Genomic DNA, 19,980 nt, shown 5'->3' with positions numbered 1-19,980 from the left:
CAACCACTCCCTATGCCTGCACAGCCTTGCTGTATCCCATAAGGTCCTGCCACCGGGGCAAGGGATGGAACAGCCTGCTGGCAACATACGTCCCAAAGGCTTTTTGGGTCTGTGGCAAGTTGCCCCTTCCAACCAACCACGTGGTCATGATTTCCAGGGGTCTGTTCTCCACCTTCTCTTGCTGAGTCTACAGCTTCTCTGGCTCACGAGATGCATAATTGAGGCCGATACATTTTCAGCTGAGCATAAAATGTGACTCAAAATGTTAATAGCATGGCTGGCCACAGGTAGTTAAGCTGTGCCCTGACTAATGTGGATTCTCCAGCAGAAACACCTGTTTGACTCAGCAGTCGAACCACTCACCTGGCTTTTAGTTCCCTGGCAGGTGACTACATTTCCCATTTATACTATGCTTAAGTTTTTTTATTGGTCAAGGACATTGGCCACCAAAAGGTATTTTTCTATGAAAAAAAATGCCAAGAATTTCTTCGAATTCTGAAACTCAGTGGGGCACAGGCATTAGAGACTGGCTCTGCCTGGTCCTGCCCAAGTCATGGGGGGCACTAAAGGAGGGAGTGATGGCTGACAGCAGCCTTCGTCCTCTGGAGGTTGCTTTTAAAGAAGTTATCCAGAAGTGCATCACAGTGAAAGGGAGTGCGCCAAGCCTGAGACCAGCCAAGTGCTTCCCTGCGGTTCCGGGGCCCAGCCCTGTCACGGATCCTTCAGCCCCAAGAACGCAGTAGCTCCAGGGAGCTTGGAGGCTCTGGTAAGGTGGCAGTGGGGCCACTTCTGAAGCAGGTTTATCTGTGAAGTGAGTGTTTAAAACTAGTGTGTCCAGTGTCTGGAAAGCAGAGCCCTTATTTCACAAGGGTGACCCAGTGCAGGCTCACTGCAGACTCGGGCCTGGCTCTGCCCTTCACCCAGACTAGCCACGTCTCTCTCAAGAGCACCACGTCCCCCACCCCTATCCTACCAGTGCGAGGCCTGAACAGCTCCCACCTTCATGGGTGAGGACTGGTTCAGGCTGCAGACAACAGGACTACTTTCAGAGCAAAGAAGTTTTAAAGGTTTGAATGTTTATTTATAATTACAATTTACATTATTCCAACAGAGCAGCCCCACTGCTATGCTCTAATTCTGGGTCATTAAGACCTACAAAAATAAACCCAAGCTTTTACAGAAAGGTAATCAACACAGAACTAAAATTTTTGTAGCTACTTAGAGGGGCTTAGTTACCAAGGTGCTTAGGTTTAACACAATGCCCTGTCAACCAGAGGGACGCATGCTTATACTAAAGGTCTGACCCACTTACTCATGCAACAAATTTATATTCCCCACCCACCCTCTACCCACCTGTAAAACAAAAAACACAGAACTATTTACAGTTGAGAGGAAATATGCTCTCGGTCAACCGACCTTGCAGAAAAAAGACTGGCTCATTTCCAAGTGGATGAGACACTGAACAGTGTTCAGCCAGAGTCCAACACTGACTTGTCGCCAGTTGGGCTGGCAGGGACAAGGCAGGGAGGACAGGAGAACGCCACGGGGCTTGTCCTGGGCTTCAGCTCCCTCCCAATCCCAATCCCAATCCCTATGGAAACCAGGCTCTTAGTGACAGCCCCTAGCTCACTTTCAGGGCCCATTCCTGTATCTCCAGGAGCACCCCCGCCCACCCCCAACCTTGACATCACCACTCTGGACATCAGGGTTGTCTGGTTTGCCTATACATGATCTGTGGAGCACCCCACTTGACCTGCCCTAGGCCCGGTCCTACAGGCCCCCATGTTGGCCCTGCCTGGCTCCTGAGACCCCCCAATCTGGCAGCAGGGGTACCAGGCCAGCAGCACCCGGGCCAGCTGGGTTAGAGATGCGCTTGACTGCAGCATTTGCCAAATGAGGTCCGGTTCCACTTTAAAAGTCAAAGCTGTCAAAAAAAAGTCACCAAGTGAGGAACAAGCTTTCCTTCTAGAAACTTCTTTGCAAAATACCAAGACCTTAGAATTAGGCTGTGTGCAGCAAAGGAAAGATAGGCCCAGACATCTCCAATAGGTTACCCATGAATATTTCCCCAAAACAAGTGGCTCTAAGTCAGACCACGTCCAAGCTCAGTTAAGTCCAAAGCCTAAGCAGTAGCATGGATTCGCAAATGCAGTCGACAGCGGCTGGCGTCTCCCTGAGGAAGTGCAGGGCCCTCTGACACCCTCAGACGCAAGTCCATTTCTATGCCGCTCTAGCAGGGGCTGCAAGGAATGGACATGACATCTGGTGAACACACTTGGCCCACCTGGGCTGGCAACTCCCCGAAGCCAGCCAGGCACCTCAGCCTCCCTCCCACCCCACGTTCAGGCCAGGGCTCACCAGACTCCCCACGACAACCCACCACGGAAAGTACATACAGGGACAGGGAGGCAGCACTACCCCGCCCTCAACACACTGAACTGAGTGAACACCTGGCACGCCAGTAACCAACTCAGTGCCCAGGCCTAAGGGCAAATGAGGCAGTGGGGACGCGTCAGAAATGCAGACCCCGTCAGTGCGGGCTGGCTAACGAGCCCTTTGCCGACTGCACTCAGGTAACAAGCACACAGCCATCCTGCACCTGGAGCCCATGGTGACAGCACTGGGGCCAGGGTCCCTCCCCAGAGACTCGAGTTCAGGGGCCTGGGTCCCACCGCTGTGCCCAAGCGCCCCCTGGGCGATTCAGAGGGCCTAGGCCCACAGTTTGGCCAACTGCCTTGGTACCTGGAGGCCTGTCTTCTTCCTGGAAGCCAGAGCCAGCTGCCCCGGCTCCTGAGCACTTCCTGAAGGGGCCTCCTGGAAGTGCTCCTGTCCAGTGCCCTCCCACCAAAGGATCCAGAAGCTTTCCCCACTCACCTCCGGCTGCATCCTCACACCCTTCCGGTCCCAGCTCTGTGGGAAGTCGGGTTGCGACGGGTTGTACCGTTGCCCCTGCCCCCTCGAAATCCACCCCGGAAACTACGGCCCCGAAGAAACCTTCCTGACACCCCGAAGGTCTCTGTGTTGAGCTTCCGCTCTTCAGCCCACGTAGTCCGCCTGGAACTGAACCAGACGGGTGAGTGAGACAAGCTGCAGCAGGCATCCACGCCCAGCTTTCTGAGCCAGGCGCCAACCTCATACAGCCGGGGAGAGAGGAAAGAGGCGTGACTGTGTTACCGGAGCCGCTAGACGGCACAACCCAGTCAGGGCTCTGCAGCCTGAGACCCGACTCGGCAGGTGCTCCCAGCCACACTGCAACCAGGCCATCTTCCACTGGACTGGGTTGATCAACACGAAACCCTCACCCCTACACCACCGAAGGGAGCACAGGACCCCAGTGTGCTCTACAGGAAGGCCTGCTGGCTAGGCGCCATGACCCGGGCAGGTCACAGACCCCTGCAGACACCTTTCTCCTAAATGAGGGGGCAGGCTAGATGCAGTGGGGTCCCCAAGAGCATGATGCTCATGCTTTGCTGGGAGGCGCACGACACCAATACCCCACACTGCCCAGCAGCCTTCATGCTACCTAGGTATGTTGCCAACGCCTGCCTGTCTCTCTAGTGAGAACCCCAGGTCTGTTCACAGGCCCCTCATAAAAAAACCAGCAACCGCACCCTTCGGCTGCCCCAGCCAACAAGCTCTCCCTGCACCCTGCCAGCAAACCCCACCAGCGCCACACTCGAAGCACGCTCAGGCGCCTAGCTGCTCTCCACCCCTGCCAGCGCTGCCCTGCTCAGACAGCCGGCCTGCGGCAGAAGCCTCCCAAGAGGTCACGCAGCTCCCTTGCCTGCCTGTCGCCAGCCTGCTCTCAACAAAGACGCAGTGAAAGGCCAGATGGCACCACTACCCATCCCCCATCCCATCTCAGGATGTCTGTCCCATGTGGATGCCTACACCTCCACGCTCCTCCCTGACCCGCCCTTGGGCTCAGCTCCAGCCCCACAGCCGAGGCACCCTGCTGTCCTGTCCGGGACATGGAAAGCCATGTCCACAGCCACACGCAGCCCTGAACTCACCCTTCTGAGCCAGCAGCACTTGCCCTCACAGCCGCCGCATGCCCACCTCCCTCCCCTCACAGCTTGGTTTCTCCCTGAAGTGGTTTTATCCTGCACATGCACACATACTTCCCCTGATCATGGTCCCCCTCCCAGAAGCTGAATGTGGCAGCTCTTTTCCCGCTTTTCCTCAGTGCCCAGCAGCACGCCTGGTGCCACTGCAGGACAAATGGCACTGGCAGCCGCGGGCCCCACTAGTTACTGCCTGGCTTGTTCCCGGGCCGCTTGTGAGCACTGGCTGTCAGTCACATGCTAAGAACAAAGGATGCGACCAGATCCCTGGTCCCAAGCAACAGGGAAAGCACAGCCTGGACAGAACACTTGGGCCCGAAACCTTGGGTAACAAGCGCCTCAGGCCACCATGGTCGCCTGAGGATGGAAGCAGGCCAAGAAGGAAGTGGTGGCTGGACTGTGTCGGACCCTCAGGCACCGTCCCCTGCCGTCCCCTGCTGCACCAGCACCACTGGGACCGCTGTGTCCGTGTGCTGAGAGCCCAGAAGCTCTCAGGCCCCAGCCCTGGCAGCCCTCCCAGCCATGCCAGCCCACTGACCTGGTCTTGAGCTCAGAGGAGATGTTGTCAAAGAAGGACTTGGATTTGTCGTAGTAGCAGTTGGGCCCCAGGTGGTCATCCTCAGCAGGGGCCTCATCACTGGGGGTCACCACTGCCGGGTCCTTCTCCTCCCCCTTCTCGGCTCTGTCATCTGCATGGAGAAGCAGGCCCTGGGATCCTGGGCAGCAGCCCAAGCACCCTCCTGCCCCAGCAAGGCCCATGCCCTATGCCGGCGCCACCGCTCTGGGCTCCGCCAGTCACTTCTCCCTCCAAGCCACGCCTGGCCGCCCTGGGCCGTGCAGTCACCTCTGCTCCAGAGCACCACTTCCACACACCACCACCCTCAACATCCCCACAGCCCCCCGACTCATCCGGTGTTCCTCGACACGGCTTTCCACACTGAGCACCCCTCATCCCAGCTGTCCTCCCCACCTGCTCCATGGACACTCCCCTAGGTGGAGGCCATTTTCACACAACAAAGACCTTTAAAGTTGAGTTTCTTCTTAAATTCTTTGTCCAGCTCCTCTCGGTTGAACTGGGCATTTGCACTCTCAAAATCAAAGTCGCCTTCAAACTTGATTGTGTTTTCCTTAACATTAGCTGGACGGTTTTGTCCTCTGGAGCGATTCCTTGTTCGTCTGTTCCCTAAGAAGGGACAGCCATGGCTGATAAGCCACTGACCCAACTGGACTCATAGCCAGATGACAAAGAGGGGGCAGGGCACACTGAGGCAGCCGCGGAGCCCAGCACCCCAGAAACCGTCCCCCACACAGAAGCAGGAAGGAGAGGCAAGCAGAGTGCACCTGGGCTGCTCACGACTCCCCAGGACTCAAGTGGCAACCCTGTTACCTGATCTTCTCCTCTGAGGTCTTCTGTTCTCGTCATTCACCTGCCCTTGAGTTTGCACATCTGTCGGCTGAGCTACATCTGAGGCGCAAAAGGGAGTGTAAGGCAAGCACCCGCGAAAGCAGAGCCCGGAGCTGGAAGCAGGTGGCACTGCCACAGGGGACAGGCAGCAAGGGGCGGCCCTGCAGAGCACACGGGGCTGAGGATGGGGAGCGCGGCTGGTGTTTAAGAGAAGGAACCCAGGAAGCAGTGCACCACTAGAGAACACGGGGTGAAGTCCCAGGGAGGAGTGTTTAAATACCGTTGGTGGTCCTGCAGGTTGGCTGGGCCGGACGCCCGTTGAGCTGCAGCCCCACAGGGCCCTTTCCAGGTAACAGCTTTTTGGCATTCAGGTTATCAACAGAACCAGTCTGGACAGCCTGCTCTACCATCGGGCTCTTGCCGGCTGGGACGGATGGAAAAGCAGCTCCTAGGTTGGAGAAGGGAGTAGGGTTTACGAACAGGGAAAAGAAGAAAGCCTCCCAACCCCTCCCTCCAGCCACCTTTCTTCTGGCTGGCACGTTAGGCAAGAGAAGGCAACCTGTGGCAGAGGCCCCGCTGATCCCAGCGAACTACACGCACCTCTCCGCCCTGCAGCTCTAGCCCTTGGGGGTAACAAGGCCCCGTCCATCCGGAAGCCCCGCGCCCCGGGCTCCCCGGGCTAGGGAGTCGCGAGGGGAAACGTCCTGCATGAAGGAGAGCCTCCCGGGTGGCTCGGAACAGGCTTTCCAAAACCACACGCACTCGAACCCTGAAGGGGCTCAGTGGTCCCAGGACGCTGGGAAGTTCAGTCTGAGAATTTGTTTCACTCTGGTCCACGCTGGGCAAGAACCATCCCAGCCTGGAGTTTTGTAGTAAGTGCAATGGTTAGCCTTTGGTGTTAAATTCTAGAGCGGTCGTTTCTGCTTAAGACATTAAAACCAAAAAGGATGCCGCAGGGAGAGCCAGTGGCGGAGAAACAGCACCTCGCTCTCCTCTCAGGAGTGAAGGCTCACTGTGAAGACACAGAGGGTTCCCAGGCTGCCCCAGTAACGGGGCTGTGAAGTCTGCTCCTACAGTCCTGCAATCCCTGCCGAGCACAAATGTTCAGACACTGAGCCTCAGCCAGGATCCAGCTCCAAGACAGTCCTCAGAAGCAGGCAGGGGCGGGAGCACACACCCATCAGCCCATCCCTGCCCGCCTCCGGAGCTGTGGGCACCGCTTATACAGGGCAACGTTGGACTGGGTGGAGGCACACAGGGTCTGAGACAGAAAACAAATCCTAATCATAGAATAACATTAACAGGAAGGCCCAACAAGGGAAGACTGAGTATTTCACCCTTTCCTCACATGGGACAGAAACTAGAGCAATTACCATGAAAAGTCCCTTGGAATCACATCAGCAGAAGTGTTCACAGGGCAAACTGAGCAGCCTGGTGCCTGTAAGTGGCCCCCCGGATAGACGTGACCCCCCCGCACCCTCTGGCCGACCACTCACCCAGCACAGCCTGCCCTGGGAGGGCTCCTACGGCTGCTGCTCACACTCCAACTGGATGAGGCCACGATCAGGCTCATCTGCTTGTCCCAAAACCAACCCAGCTGAAACAAACTAGCTTCCTCAGGAGCAGTTGTATGTAAATAACCTAAGAACGACGAACTAGCTGGTGTAACTTCTAAGTGAAAGAAACATTAAGACTTCTGTAACTTTGATACCCTGGCATCCCAGCGGAGTACAGAAAGTGATACATGCGAAGTAATAGCCTGACAGCTGCTGCACGAGGTGAAGGAGGGCTACCTGGGCGTCTCTGCAGCCCTAAGGGCTGAGCACACAGAGCTCCTACCCTGCTGAAACGACATCAGGAACCCGAGGAACCCCACTGCCACCACAGCTGCCACACAGGTGGTGCCTACCAGTCCTGACAAGCTGGCTGGCAGGCCCCCACTCTGCCTCTGGCTCCAGTGAGCCACCGACTTTCAAGGGAGCTTTACTTCATGAAGATGCCTCCCTGGAGAGGTGGAGCAGCACTCGAGGTATGTGGGGGTGCTGCCCTGCAGGATCACCAAGAAATCTAGAATATGCATAGTACCAGCAGAAGCCCCAGGGGAACTGCATTCTGTGCAGCACGGTTTCCCATGTGTGCTAGTCACAGTACAGATCTAAACAGACCGGGACCCAGGAAGAGAGCACAAGTGCTTTTTTGCTTCTTTCTAATCCCTTCTTTAAAACTGTGGGTGTCAATAAACCACGACTATGTACTGAACCAAAGGCAAGCAGCCCAACGGTCCACAGGCTACAAGCGAATCATCTGCTACAGCTTTGTCACTCGGCTCCACTGGTTTTACCCCCTTGCTCTTAGCATGGCTTGCAAGACAGCATGCAGTTCTCCCAAACTGCTGTTACCCTTGGAAGTGAGCTGATGTGGCTCTGAGGACATGTCAAGCTCTGAAACAGGCTGTGGAGATGGAGAAGAGCTAGGGCTGGAAGCGGCGGCTGAGGCTGGCGGGCTTACCAACTTCTCTAAAAGAAGATAAAGGAGAAAAGAGCAAAAAAGAAAGCATACGAATAAGTAATGAGAAGCTTACCTGGCATCCAGCAAGCCTGGAAAGAGCCAAGCAGTCTCGTCGCATACCTGGATCACATAAGCCTGCCCTAGAAACAGCGAGCAGGCTGGGAAGGGCACCGCCACACCAGGAGCAGCAACGGGACATGGTTTCAGAAGCAAGCAGCCCTCGGGACCAGTCACAGCCCCACTGCCTCGGAATGAGCCTGCCAACTCCACGGTTTGAGTACATCACAAAGCGAGGTAGACACTCAGTCTACATGTGCAGAACAGAACCTATTTCTAGGCTGCTCAACCTCAGGGAAGCCATTTGTGGGCAAGGCCCTGACAGTGGAATGACAAAGACTACAACAGGTGGAGGCCGCACTGAGCTTTAAGTTCATAAGCTGACAAATGTGCGAATGGCTAAAACTTATCTGTAATTACACACCCTTTCTTCTTTGAAGCAGACAGACCATGTCTCCCACCCAGACCCAGGCCGACGTGACACTCCACATGAATTCTGATTCGATTCGTCTTTTCCCAGACTCAGACTGCTGCCTTTTCCACTCTCAGCTGAGGCGTCACGAGGGCCTAACTAGCTGAAGCCACTAACGTACTAAGCCCGTGCTATGAGATGAACACAACCAAGTGTCCCCTTCATCGGGGTCTGTGGCCCTGCTTCCTGGAGGTCACAGCACGAACAGCTCGTCGGATCAAAAGGTTACTCACCTAGGCCCAAGGAGGCGGCGTACTGCTGGGTAAGCAGGGAGCTGGCAGCCAGCTGGCTGTAGGGCGGCATCCCTCTGAAGGGGCTGTAAGGCACGTGTGGCTGGAAGGAGGCGGCCGAGCCCAGGGAAGACTGGGCAATGAGACACACAGGTGAGAGCAGAGCAGGGCCGTCCTATCACCCTGCCTGGAGAGTGCTGTTTATATGGGGAAGGCAGCCAGCTTGGCCAGTGTGGGACTGTCCTGTAGGCCTGGCTGCATTCAGGGGATGAGCTTCCAAGATGGTCTAAGGGAGCTCCAAGCTGCCTTTTGCACACCGCACTCCCAGCTCCGCCTGTCTGGGTCATTCTAACACGAATTTCTCCTAACTCATCAGCCCCACTAAAGCGCCACTATCAGGTAGTCCAGCCTCTCTCTGATAAGGCAACAAAAATGCCATCCTTGATTTGGCCCTGACACGCAGGAGCACAGCGGCATAGCTGGGAAATTGTGTATGGATCCCCAGATGGCCATCCTCTTTCTGGCCCCCATGCCTTCAGGTGCCTGTGCTCCAGAAGGCCTCTCTGCCCCCAAGGCCTGGGTTAGGTCCTCTCCTCTTCTCAAGTCCCTGAGGATCCTACCTCCACACCCTTCAGACCCAAGGCTTCTCCACATGTCTCTAGAGCCCACTGTTCATGCCCCTGTCTCCCAAGGAGCCACTTAGTCCCAGAGCCTCCCTCAGTAGGAACCCCAGAAGACCCAGTGGATATTTAAGTTTGCAGGTCAAGGAAGTATTAACCTGGGCTCCCTGGTAATCCTGGACGAAATATGCTGTACACAGCAGGCAGGCACGTGGCCTGAAACTTGCAAATTCAATGCCCCACAACACCGGAATTTAACACCTGGACAGTGTTAAGAGAGCAAGCCCTGCTGTCTCCATTAGCACCTAATACCACTCACACCATGCCACTGGGGCTTGAGACTTACCCGGCCAGAAGCTAAGGACAAACCCAATTCCCCAAGCACCTGGCAAGACTAGAAGCACCACCCTGCTCTCTCACACACACACGTGCCCAGCAAGTCTCCCTCTACAGCAAATGCCAGTGCTACTGCAAGCTGCAGAAATTAAAACCTCCCATAACAACACCAACAGCCTAGACAAAAACGAGACCACTTTTCATGAAAAGGCTATTACTTGAGTTGAGCACTCTGGCCAGATGACACCAAGTTCCACTTGAAGCCCACATCTCTTAGAAACTGTGCCCGTTAGAGAAGAGCAACACACTTACCTGAACGATGGCAGGGTCCTGAGGGAGTGTATGCTGAGCTTTCGGAGGTTCACACACAGTAATGTCTTTGATATCACTTCCCCGGAAAATGATGTACTCATAAATTTCCTCTCTGGGAGGGGCGGGCCTATCTGTGGGACGGTCTTCAGTGCCAAAGGATCTCACTTAGGAGTTGAGAAAAATCAGTGTTAAGTCATCGTCCTCAGCCAAGTGCATTCAATCAATCCTTACACCCTGCAGCCTCTCACACAGCACCCAGTTTCCACATTTCGGCCACTCCACCCCTCAATTTTCAGTGGCCAACACTTACAAGATCCCAGCTGGCAGAGCTCAAAAACAAGCAACGGCCTCAGAGCCTGATGGCTCGCGAAGATAGATATTATCAACACAGAAGGCCAAGCACCCCAGCCAGAGAAGGTCTGCTGTGCAGAACGCCCGTTCGCGTCTGACTTGGCCAAGTCAACAGCCAGCTGCCTGCTCACCGAAACCTCCCCACCCCTCACACCTGTGGAGGCCACTTTGTCAGGAGAGAATGTCATCCCCACTTTTCTACCCACAACCAGCCTGGGAGCAGGGGTCCAGGATGTTGGACCCCCACCACCAGCTTGCTGAGGGGCTTCTTGGGGTGCTGACCCCTACTGACAAGGTTCAAGGAGCCCAACCAAGTCTCTCCTTCTTAGGTGTCAGAGGCAGAGCTGGGACAGAAGCAAGCTCTACCTCAACGGGGCACAGCTCCTGCTGAGGACCGTGGACTACTCTGGGCCTCAGTTTCTCCAATTAGGGTCTCATGCCAAACACAGTCAAGTGCCAAAAATACAGGTGAGCACATAACCTTATAGTGGGGAGCCACTCGTGGAGCGGTGGGGCCTGTCTGTCCAAGAACTGGAGCACTAGGCTCTAAAAGGGAGTATTCCCAGTTTGGGGCCACTGCACAGCAAACCCCTGGAGCTCCCTCTGCCATACGGAGTGTGTACGCTGCACCTTAACACTTAAAAGCCAAGAAAGCCAGTAAGACCCATCAGTTTCCGCAGACATGACTGCCCTTAGCACTTCTTCCTAACAGGCGACGAAAGGACACTTGCCGTCTTCCCTAGAGAATGAAGACAAAGGAATTTGGGGGCCACCTCCTGCCTCAACAAGTTCAGTAGAGAGTCTGGAAAATAGAACTATCTTTCTCTAAATCTCCCTGGAGCTTCGGCGTGGTTACCAGCACCCACAAGGCGTGTTCTATCTTAAAAGAATGAATGCAGACTGAAAGTCCGGGTTAGAGGAGGAAAGTGCTTTAAACGGGGGCACCCAGCCGCCGGCCGATGCTCGTATCCTGGAAGGAGTTTCCATTAAGCCGTTCAGGCGAGAAGCCCCAGCTGCTTAATAGGTTCCAGAAGGCCTTGCAGGAATCATGTTCTCTCACCCCCCAGCCTTCCGGGGAGGTCGGGGAGACTCGAGCCCCCTCGCAGCGACCGGGGGCTCCGCGCCGGCTGCCCCTCCGCCCCGCGGGCAGGTAAGGGGGCAGCGGCCCGGCTACACGACGGCCCAGCTGCAGAGACGGGCTGCGCCCTGGGACACGGACCCGCCCCCGCCTCCCCGCCCCAACCCAGGCTGGGCGGGCCGCGCACAATAAGCCGCCGCGGGAGCCAGGGGGGGACTATTGTGCCGGCCGAGGGCAAGGGGCGGGGCGGAGGCCGGGGACGCGGGCGGAGGGGGCGCCCCCGGGGGGGGGGAAACGGCGGAGCGGGGGCGCCCGGCGAGGGGCGGCGGCTCGAGCTGGGATGCGGGCGCCCGGGGGGAGGGGCGGGCCGGCTCTTGGCGGGCGGTTGGACGGCCGGGGCTACCTTTGGCGAGCGCGACGGTGGAGTTGTCGGTGTCGATGGTGTAGAGGATGCCCTCGTAGCGGATCTGCGCCTTGGAGATGAGGCTGATCTTGCTGCCCAGGTACGGGGTGCCCGAAGAGCCGCTCATGGCGGCGGCCGCCCGGCCGGGGCTGCCCCTCGCCGCCGCGCGACGCCCCGCCGCCCCGCCCGCTCCTGCGCTCAGTGTCGCCTCGCCACCGCCCCAGGGGCCTGCACGGCGAGCAGGGGCGCGCGGCCGGGGCTATGAGGAGAGCGCGGGGGAGGAGGGGCGGCCGCAACCACATCCGGGACCTCGCGCCGCCCCGCCCCGCCCCGCCCCGCCCCCCCTTCCCCACGCTCGCTTGCTGTCCATTGGCTCGCCGCGCAGGCCTTCCTTTAAATATGGCCGCGCCGCTGGCCCGGGGGCGGTCCGTGCCCTGCGCCTGCGCAATGAGCTCCCTCGGCCCGGACGGGCTTTCCCCGGCGGTCCTCGCCGCCCCTCCCCTCAGCCGGCTCCCGGCGGGCCCCACGCGGGTGGGAGCACGAGACCGGGGAGGGCGGGCCAGGCGAGGGTGGGAATCGGGAGGGCGGAGCGCGTGCGCCGGCCTCGCCCAGCCGAGCCCGCCCCGCAGCCTCAGTTTCCCGTCTGCAGAAGAGTGCCTGGCCGGCTGTCCCTGTCCTGGGCCGGAGGCCGCTGGCCGGAAGCCGCCCCGGGCCGAGGAGCGCCTGCTCGCGGGGTGAGGGCGCGGGGGTGGGGTGGGTTGCAGCAGTAGCTGCGAGTAAGGAGCGCTTCCTCCGCGTCGGCCGCTACATACGGCGCGCCCTCCTCCTTTAATCCTGCCCGTCCCGCAGGCCTGTGGGGCCGTTCCGCGGCCCCTAAAACAGATGCCCGGCGGCCCCCGGGCCTCAGAGCCCCGCCCGGCCGCCTGCCCGCTGCCCCGGCTCCCGCGCGGAGGCCCAGGTGACCTCCGCGTGCTCAGACCCGCGCTGCGTGTTCCGCTCGGGCAGGGCTGGCAGAGCAGGCACGCGCCTGCCCTTTGTCTCCCTCGCCCTCTTGACCGGGCATCTCAGGTCAGGGACCAAGATTGGCTGGGTCCTAGAAAAACTTGGTGGGTCGTGTACAACCTTTTATAAAAATGAAACAGATTAAGATAGAAAATATCTGAGGGCTTTCCACGTATTTACCCTGTGAAACATTTTACCTACCGAAGGGTATATTTAAGGCTCTGCGTGTGTGTATATATGTATTTTTTTTTTAATCGGGTATGTGGTCAAGACGTAAAATGTGTTTCTTACTGTAAATGCCAGACAAAAAAGTGAAAGCCACTGCAGAGAGAACTTACCCACCATGCAAAACAGGCGTTCTGGTTCCTGCCGGTCCTGCAGAGGAGGAAGAGCCTGTGCGTTGGCAGGCCAGTGGCAGGCTGGGCAGACTCCTGCCCTTAGTGAAACCCCCGGTTCCACCAGCACCCAGCAACATCCAGTAAGAGAACAATACTGGGTTTGAGAAAAAGGAGCAGGAAAGAAGCAGAAAAGATGGGAAGGTCTTTCAAGTCTGTCTGCCAAGGTTTATCTGTACCGTTCAGGACTGCTCTTCGGCTCCTGGAGAACGGTGCTGGGGAGAGCAGGACAGCACAGCCTTTGAATTAGCCCAACACCGCTGAAAGGCACTCCAGGAACGAGGACATTCTGCCCCTAGAAGTGACATGGGCTGTCCCTTAGCACAGCACAACCTTCCCCAGGGGCGCAGCTGTCTCCAGTCGGTGCCGCCCTGTGTCTCCCGGGCACCTCGGTAATCATCTGACCTGCTGGTCCCCCAGTGAAGCCGAGGTCCTCTTCCCCCCACTTTCCATGTGACTTTCCCAAACCTGGTTTCTGAGCTACCAGACTGTGTGTGCGTGCTGGAGGCAGGTAGCGGAGGGAGGAAGGACGCACTCTTCACTAGTAGGAGCTGGTTCTAGACAAAGGGAGCCGGATCCCAGGGTGGGTTGCAGTTCCCAGAGACCTCAAGCCCCCAGGCTCCTGGGTGTGCAGCTAGGTGGCTTCTTGAGGACATTAGCCTTGGTGCCAGTGCCCAGGCAGGGCAAAGGCTAAAAATATATGCAGTGCACAGGTCCAGGAGCAATTGCCCTGCCATTTGTTCCTTGGAGTCCTGCCTAAAGTGGAGGGCACTCGTGCAAGCTCTGTGGTGGGATGGAGACCTGACCCAGGAGCCCGCTGGTGGTGTTTGTTTTTCAGGTGGGGCATGCCCACGGAGTACATCCACCCTAAACAGCCCTTCACAGTGCCCACCTACTCAGTAGTCACCAAGCCTTAAGCTGACCCGAGGTATGTAGAGAGATGAGCTGAGAAGCTGGGAAACCCGGTGTCTTGCCAGTGTGTTTCAGCCCTGGGCAAGTTCACTATGGGTTCAATGTGACCAAAGAAATGACAGTAGAACGTTCTTGGGGTGAAAGGGTTATACCCAACTTTATTTCCATGGTGTCAGGTCAATCACTAGAATCCTGTCCACTCAGAGCAAGTATGCATACAGCAAGCTGGTCTTTGCCTCTGGGCCTCTCTACCTGCCGCAGCCGTCTTAGTCTCTGTGCCCAGTTCGGCCACCACTCCAGCCTCTTCTCTCCTCTCCTGCAGCCGTGCCACCGTGTCTCCCAGAGTATTGGGCGGAGCTCTTTATATAGAGTCAATAATGATATATTGCCCACACGTGTGCAGTGAGCTCGCCAACCAGCGCCAGGTGAGAATCCTGGCCACAGGAACCTTCTTCACTTTATCCACACCTGGACAGCTCGAATTTGCTGCCTGTTTCTCCATTTGCCAGATGGAGATTATAGCTGCCCTGCATATCTCACTAGTGGTGTTGAGGAGTCCTGAAGAAAATGGTGGTGAAGGGCTTTAGATGGGCCAGGGCCCACGTGTGTGCAGAGGACCACAGGCAGCTGACGCTTACTGAGCACCTACAGTGTGTGTAGATGTCTTGCCAATGGGTTTCAGCCCCGGGCAAGTTCGCTATGGATTCAGTGTGACCAAAGAAATTGACAGCAAAACGTTCTTGGGGTGAAAGGGTTATACCCAAGATTTTTTCCAGGTGGCAGGTCAGTCGCTAGAATCCCGTTCACTCAGAGTGAGTCTGCAGGCAGCAAGCCAGTCTCTCCCTCTGGGCCCCTCTGTCTGCACAGCCGTCCTCTGGGTCTCTCTGCACAGTTGTCCTGCACAGCCGTCCTCTGGGCCTCTGTCCTCGGCGCTGCCACCGCTCCAGCCTCTGCTCTCCTGCAACCTTGCAGCCCTACCACCGTGTTGAGCCTAGAGCGCTGGGCGGAGCTCTTTTTATAGAGTCAACAGCCATGTATTGCCCACAGGTGTGCAGTAAGCTGGTCAACCACGGCCTGGTGAGAATCCTGGCCACAGGAACTCTCACTTTATCCACAGTAGAGGACAGGTCCCTAACAAGGGTGGGTGTGGACATGTAGACATGGGGTCCTGCCCTGGGCCCCAGCACCCATCAAGCTGGGGTCCTAAAGCCAGTGTCCTGCAGCAGATGAGGCACATCACCACAGAATGCCGTTGTGTGGTTCTAACCTGCACCTGAGAAAGAATAATGGGCACCACCATTGGTTTCCCAGGCATCATCCTGATTAGCAGGAGCAAAACAGAACAGGTGAGCTGATTTAGAGATATTAATACTAGCAAGGTGGTCCGCAGATAAAGAAAAACCTGCCAGAGGTGTGAAGTGTGGGAACATGCTGGTGAGGTGAGGTCTCACCTGTCCCCTTTCTGCCCCACCTGGCACATGGGAGGGGCAGACAGCCACTCCTTTGGGAGAGCCTTTGCCTACAGATGGCAAGGAGCCTGGAGGGAGCTGAAGGGTTGCAGGGGGCTGGGTCAGAGCTGGCTTTGAAGGCCCACTAGGAGGTCTGACCAGGGAGAGGAGCTGAGGGGCCCAGGAGGGCATGTTCAATGCGGTGCCTGCTCATGGCCAGGGAGAAAAGACGGGAGGGCGCGGCCGATGTGCACGGTAAGGAGCTCTGCCGTCTTTCCTGCTTGGCTGGAATCCTGTTGGAAGATGTTTCCCCCTGCCCAGGGCCCTCGGGCTGTCTATCCTGAGGCTCCCCTCCTCTTTTAACCCCTTCCTCCCTTTTCCATCTCCACCGCCACCATCCCCACCCCTGCAGCTAAGCCTTGTGCATGAAGGAAGGTGAGCTGTGGGAAGAGAAATAAGGTAGGATCTAGACCCACCTAGCAGCTCGGCCCTCCTTTCCAAGTCCAGCTTGTGGGAAAACTGAGCAGAGTTGGTGAGAATCTGGCAGACCCAGACATTAAACCCCCAAGTGTCATGTCCTAGAAGCCTGGCCCTGAGTGCCGATCAGAAATGATGGGCAGGACTCAGAGATCCTGGGAGCAGAAAGTGGGCCACCAGGACTGGCCGCTGGGCTCCTCCTCCCCTGACACAACCAAGGGCCTTCAGGGTTCTGGGACAGCTTATAGGGGACACATTCCCAGGACCCTTAGCTTCCCACCCTCCTGCCCCCCACCCAGGGCCAGTCTGGTCCTGCAGAACAGGCTGATGTCTGGGCCCCTGGGCCTCCCTGACTTCTCTGACCTCAGCTTGCTATTCCAAAAACGGAGAGGAGATCCCCCCTGACATGACGTGTGACAACGGAAGGTGCAGGCGAGCACCACGAGAACCCATGTCCCATCCTGGGTCACCAGTCTCGAGAGTGACACGTACAGGGCACTCATGGGGTGGTAGGGAAGGGAGCAAGGGACCGAGGGTAGCTCAGGGCATGGGGAGGGTTGACGGGGCTGCGGGTCCCCTGCCCTATGATCACCAACTGGGCCTCCTTCCCCACCTCTCCCCTCTGCCTGGGGCTCCCTCACAGCCTCATTCAGGCCGAGGGGCGATAGGAGGGGGCAGCTTCACACGCAGGTGCCTCTGATGTGACTCCCCCACCCCAACCGCCGCAGGATTCGCAGGGACCAGGTAAATTGAATGGCCAAGCAAACTGCCTAGAGGTGGGCCAAGGGCGCCTCGCCTGTCCTCCACCCCCTCCCTGTGCCTCCCTCCCACACAGCACGGCACTACTGGCAGGGCCACCTCGCTTCTGGCGCAGGATGCCACCAGGGATAGTGATAGTGGAGGCCGGCAGCTCGGTGCTTCCAACCTGCCCGCCAACCTTAAGAGCTCCCCCAGCCCTGCCTTGGGGAACAGCACAGTGGATGCACCACTGTATTTTCATGGGGCTCAGCCGTCCAGGGGCCATGAGCTAGTGAGCCCTGGGCAGGGAGGGCAAAAGGCCAGGGTGAAGAAATGGGATGTGAGAAGTGGGGAGGGGGAACGTAGGGACCATGTATTCCCCAGCACACCTACCTATGCCCCTGAGGTGGTTTTTATTTCTCAATTAAAGACAGTTCTGATGACTCAATGGTGGTGCACATGTGTTCACCAGTAGACATACACTGGAACGTTTTCACAGCTCAACCAGAAACCCCCCGCCCACTGGAGGAGGTTGGATTGTTGTGGCAGTGTGTGCCCGCATGGAAGATTCTGTGGCACCTTGCATGAGCAGACCTCACTGCACAGACAGGGTGACGAGAGAAATGACCTGGAGAACCAGGAGCCTGTTGCCCTGCCCAGTCACAGGCAGGCTGTGAGCTGCCTGGATGGTGGTTACCTGGGGCCCAGGGGCTGCAGGGCCAGCCATAGGCACTGGTTCCACAGGTGCATTCCATTTGTGAGAGTTCATCTAGCCTGCCACTCATGGCCTGACCACTTAAGTGCATGTGTATGTTATACTTGGAAAGAAAATTAACACCAATGGTCTTGTTCGGGGCCCATTCATCATGCCTTGTGCAGCCCCGGTGTCTGCCCAGCCGTGCGTCCTCCTCCCTGGCCCCCTCCCTGTCCTGGGAGGTGTGAGGCAGCACCTTCAGAACTTAGGAAACCAGTCTAGGCTGGGTGCCTGGCTAGGGACACATGGCCAGCAAGCAGCAGGGCGGGGATGCTGTGGATAAAGGGAAGGTTCCTGTGGCCAGGATTCTCACCTGGCCCTGGTCAGCTAGCTCACTGCACACGTGTGGGCAATGCATCGTTACTGACTCTAGAAAGAGCCCTGCCCAGTGCTCTGTGCAGCACGGTGGCTTAGCTGCTGGAGAGCAGAGCAGAGGACAGAGGCCCAGAGGCAGAGACCGGCTTGCTGCATGCAGACTCGCTCTGAGTGAATGGGGTTTTAGTGATTGACCTGCCACCATTGAAATAAAGTTGGATATAACCCTTTCGCCCCAAGAATGTTCTGCTGTCATTTCTTTGGTCACATTGAATCCACAGTGAACTTGCCCGGGGCTGAATCCCATTGGCAAGACAGGTGCCCATCCAGGCCTTGGACTGCTGACCTGGACACCTTGCCTCACAGCACTCGACCCCAGGGGCCAGAAACTAGATGCAGTTTCTGTGCTCCATGCACCCAGCTGCTGGCCGGCACTGCTGGAACAGCTACTTTCTCATATTTTATGCGCTCTCTCCCAGGCAAAAGGTTCAGGATGTGTGGGGGTGGGCGGTAGTTTGCCATGTGACCAAGGGGCCTACCGGGGGAGCATCCTCGAATGTCAACTCGAAGTCAGCTCTAAGGCTGGGTACTCGTCTTTGCACCTGCCTGTGGGACAGGAGCACCAGTGGCACAGAACCACAGCCCCAAAAATGAGTCATGAATAGAGAAGCGGTAACAGAGGCCGGGAGAGACGGTCCAGGCCTCTCAAAGCCTGTACTCACCTGACAGCGCTCTACAAGCCAACCTGAGGGCCCCTCATCAGTGTACTGAGACATTCACACTGCCCAGTGGAAGGCTGAAGTGTGCAGATGAAAAGCATTCTGCCAGAAACAACAAATGCTGGTGAGGGTGTGGAGAAATAGGAGCCCTCCTACACTGTTGGTGGGAATGCAAATTGGTGCAACAGCTGTGCAAAGCAGTATGGAGGTTCCTCAAAAACTAAAAGTAGAAATACCATTTGACCCAGTAATTCCACTCCTAGGGATTTACCCAAAGAAAACAAAAACCCCTACGTTTATCGCTGCACTGTTTGCAGTAGCCAAGATATGGAAGCAACCTAAGTGTCCGTCAATAGATGAATGGATAAGGAAGATGTGGTACATGTACACAATGGAATATTATTCAGCCATAAAAAGAAAAGAAATCTGCCATTTGCAACGACATGGATGGATCTAGAGGGTATTATGCTCAGTGAAATAAGCCAGGCAGGAAGACAAATACCATATTATTTCACTTATTCGTAGAATATAAAAACAAAGCAAAACAGAAGGAACAAAACAGCATTAGACTCATAGACACTGAGAAGTGACTGGTGGTTATCAAGGGGTAGGGGTTGGACCTGGGGAGGGGGATAAAGGGGCACAATTTGCAATCACAATATAAGCTGATGACAGGTGTTGCAGGAACTGCAGGAACTATGAACAAGGAGTCAGGACGTGGAGATGTTCAGCGACAAGCAGTTTATTAGCGCTGCCCTGGCTCAGCAGAGTCATATCCAAGGGCTGAGCCCCGAGCGCAGTGGGGCTATGCCTGTTATACAGTCACTACAAGGGTAAGGAGAGTCGGCCCCCCGGAATGTTGCAGTGGGAGCTGTTAGTGTGCCACAGGTTCAGCCAGAATGCTAGTTATGTATTAACTCATCTCAGTAAAGGTTACCGGATACCCTATTGTAAACGATTGGGCCTACAAGGCTGTAATCCACAAGCTGCTCCATATCACTGGGTCCCGGTGGGGGGGGTACATTGTTACACTGCTTCAAACTCAAGCATCCTGGTATTCCTCTATGCCCTTAAAGCCTTAAAGAAGCATTGTCCCTTTTCTAGGCTTGTATTCCTACCACAGGGGGACTGTTGAACCACTGTGATGTACATTTGAAACCAACATAAGATTGTATATTAACGATACTTTAATAAAAAGATAATAACTAAAAAATAAATAGTAAAAAAAAAAAAAAGGCAATCTGCCAGACACATGGGTGTTTTTAGTCATGTTAAGGTCCAACTTGTTAATACCATAAACCTTCCCTGCCGCCCTGAACACAAAAGCTGGATTAACTTGCGGGTGGTAAGAAATGATGTGTATCGGGAGCCTGCGGGCACCCAC

General features: G+C 56.5%; 2 protein-coding genes across 3 annotated transcripts; one reads left to right on the top strand and one right to left on the bottom strand.

The window, feature by feature from the left end:
- Nucleotides 1–1,055: 1,055 nt before the first annotated feature.
- On the bottom strand, nucleotides 1,056–12,078 carry LSM14B (LSM family member 14B). Of its 2 annotated transcripts, XM_036901827.2 has the most exons (10): nucleotides 11,837–12,078; nucleotides 10,005–10,168; nucleotides 8,740–8,869; nucleotides 7,869–7,985; nucleotides 5,750–5,917; nucleotides 5,452–5,529; nucleotides 5,086–5,247; nucleotides 4,603–4,753; nucleotides 2,875–3,060; nucleotides 1,056–2,240 (listed from the first exon to the last, which is right to left on the bottom strand). In XM_036901827.2, the coding sequence occupies exons 1-9, from the start codon at nucleotides 11,961–11,963 to the stop codon at nucleotides 2,889–2,891; spliced, it is 1,269 nt and encodes a 422-aa protein (XP_036757722.2). In that variant the 5' UTR covers nucleotides 11,964–12,078; the 3' UTR covers nucleotides 1,056–2,240; nucleotides 2,875–2,888. The 2 variants fall into 2 exon arrangements, with proteins under 2 accessions (XP_036757722.2, XP_036757723.2); XM_036901828.2 differs by lacking the exon at nucleotides 5,452–5,529.
- LOC130683918 (atherin-like) lies at nucleotides 11,974–13,722 on the top strand. The gene is made up of 2 exons (XM_057503139.1): nucleotides 11,974–12,570; nucleotides 12,686–13,722. Exons 1-2 carry the CDS (start codon nucleotides 12,098–12,100, stop codon nucleotides 12,711–12,713), a joined length of 501 nt encoding a protein of 166 aa, XP_057359122.1. The 5' UTR covers nucleotides 11,974–12,097; the 3' UTR covers nucleotides 12,714–13,722.
- The last annotated feature ends 6,258 nt before the right edge of the window (nucleotides 13,723–19,980 follow it).

This window comes from Manis pentadactyla, chromosome 5 (assembly GCF_030020395.1).
Source record: "Manis pentadactyla isolate mManPen7 chromosome 5, mManPen7.hap1, whole genome shotgun sequence".
NCBI lineage: Eukaryota > Metazoa > Chordata > Mammalia > Pholidota > Manidae > Manis > Manis pentadactyla.
This window is presented reverse-complemented; position numbering and strand designations above follow the sequence as displayed.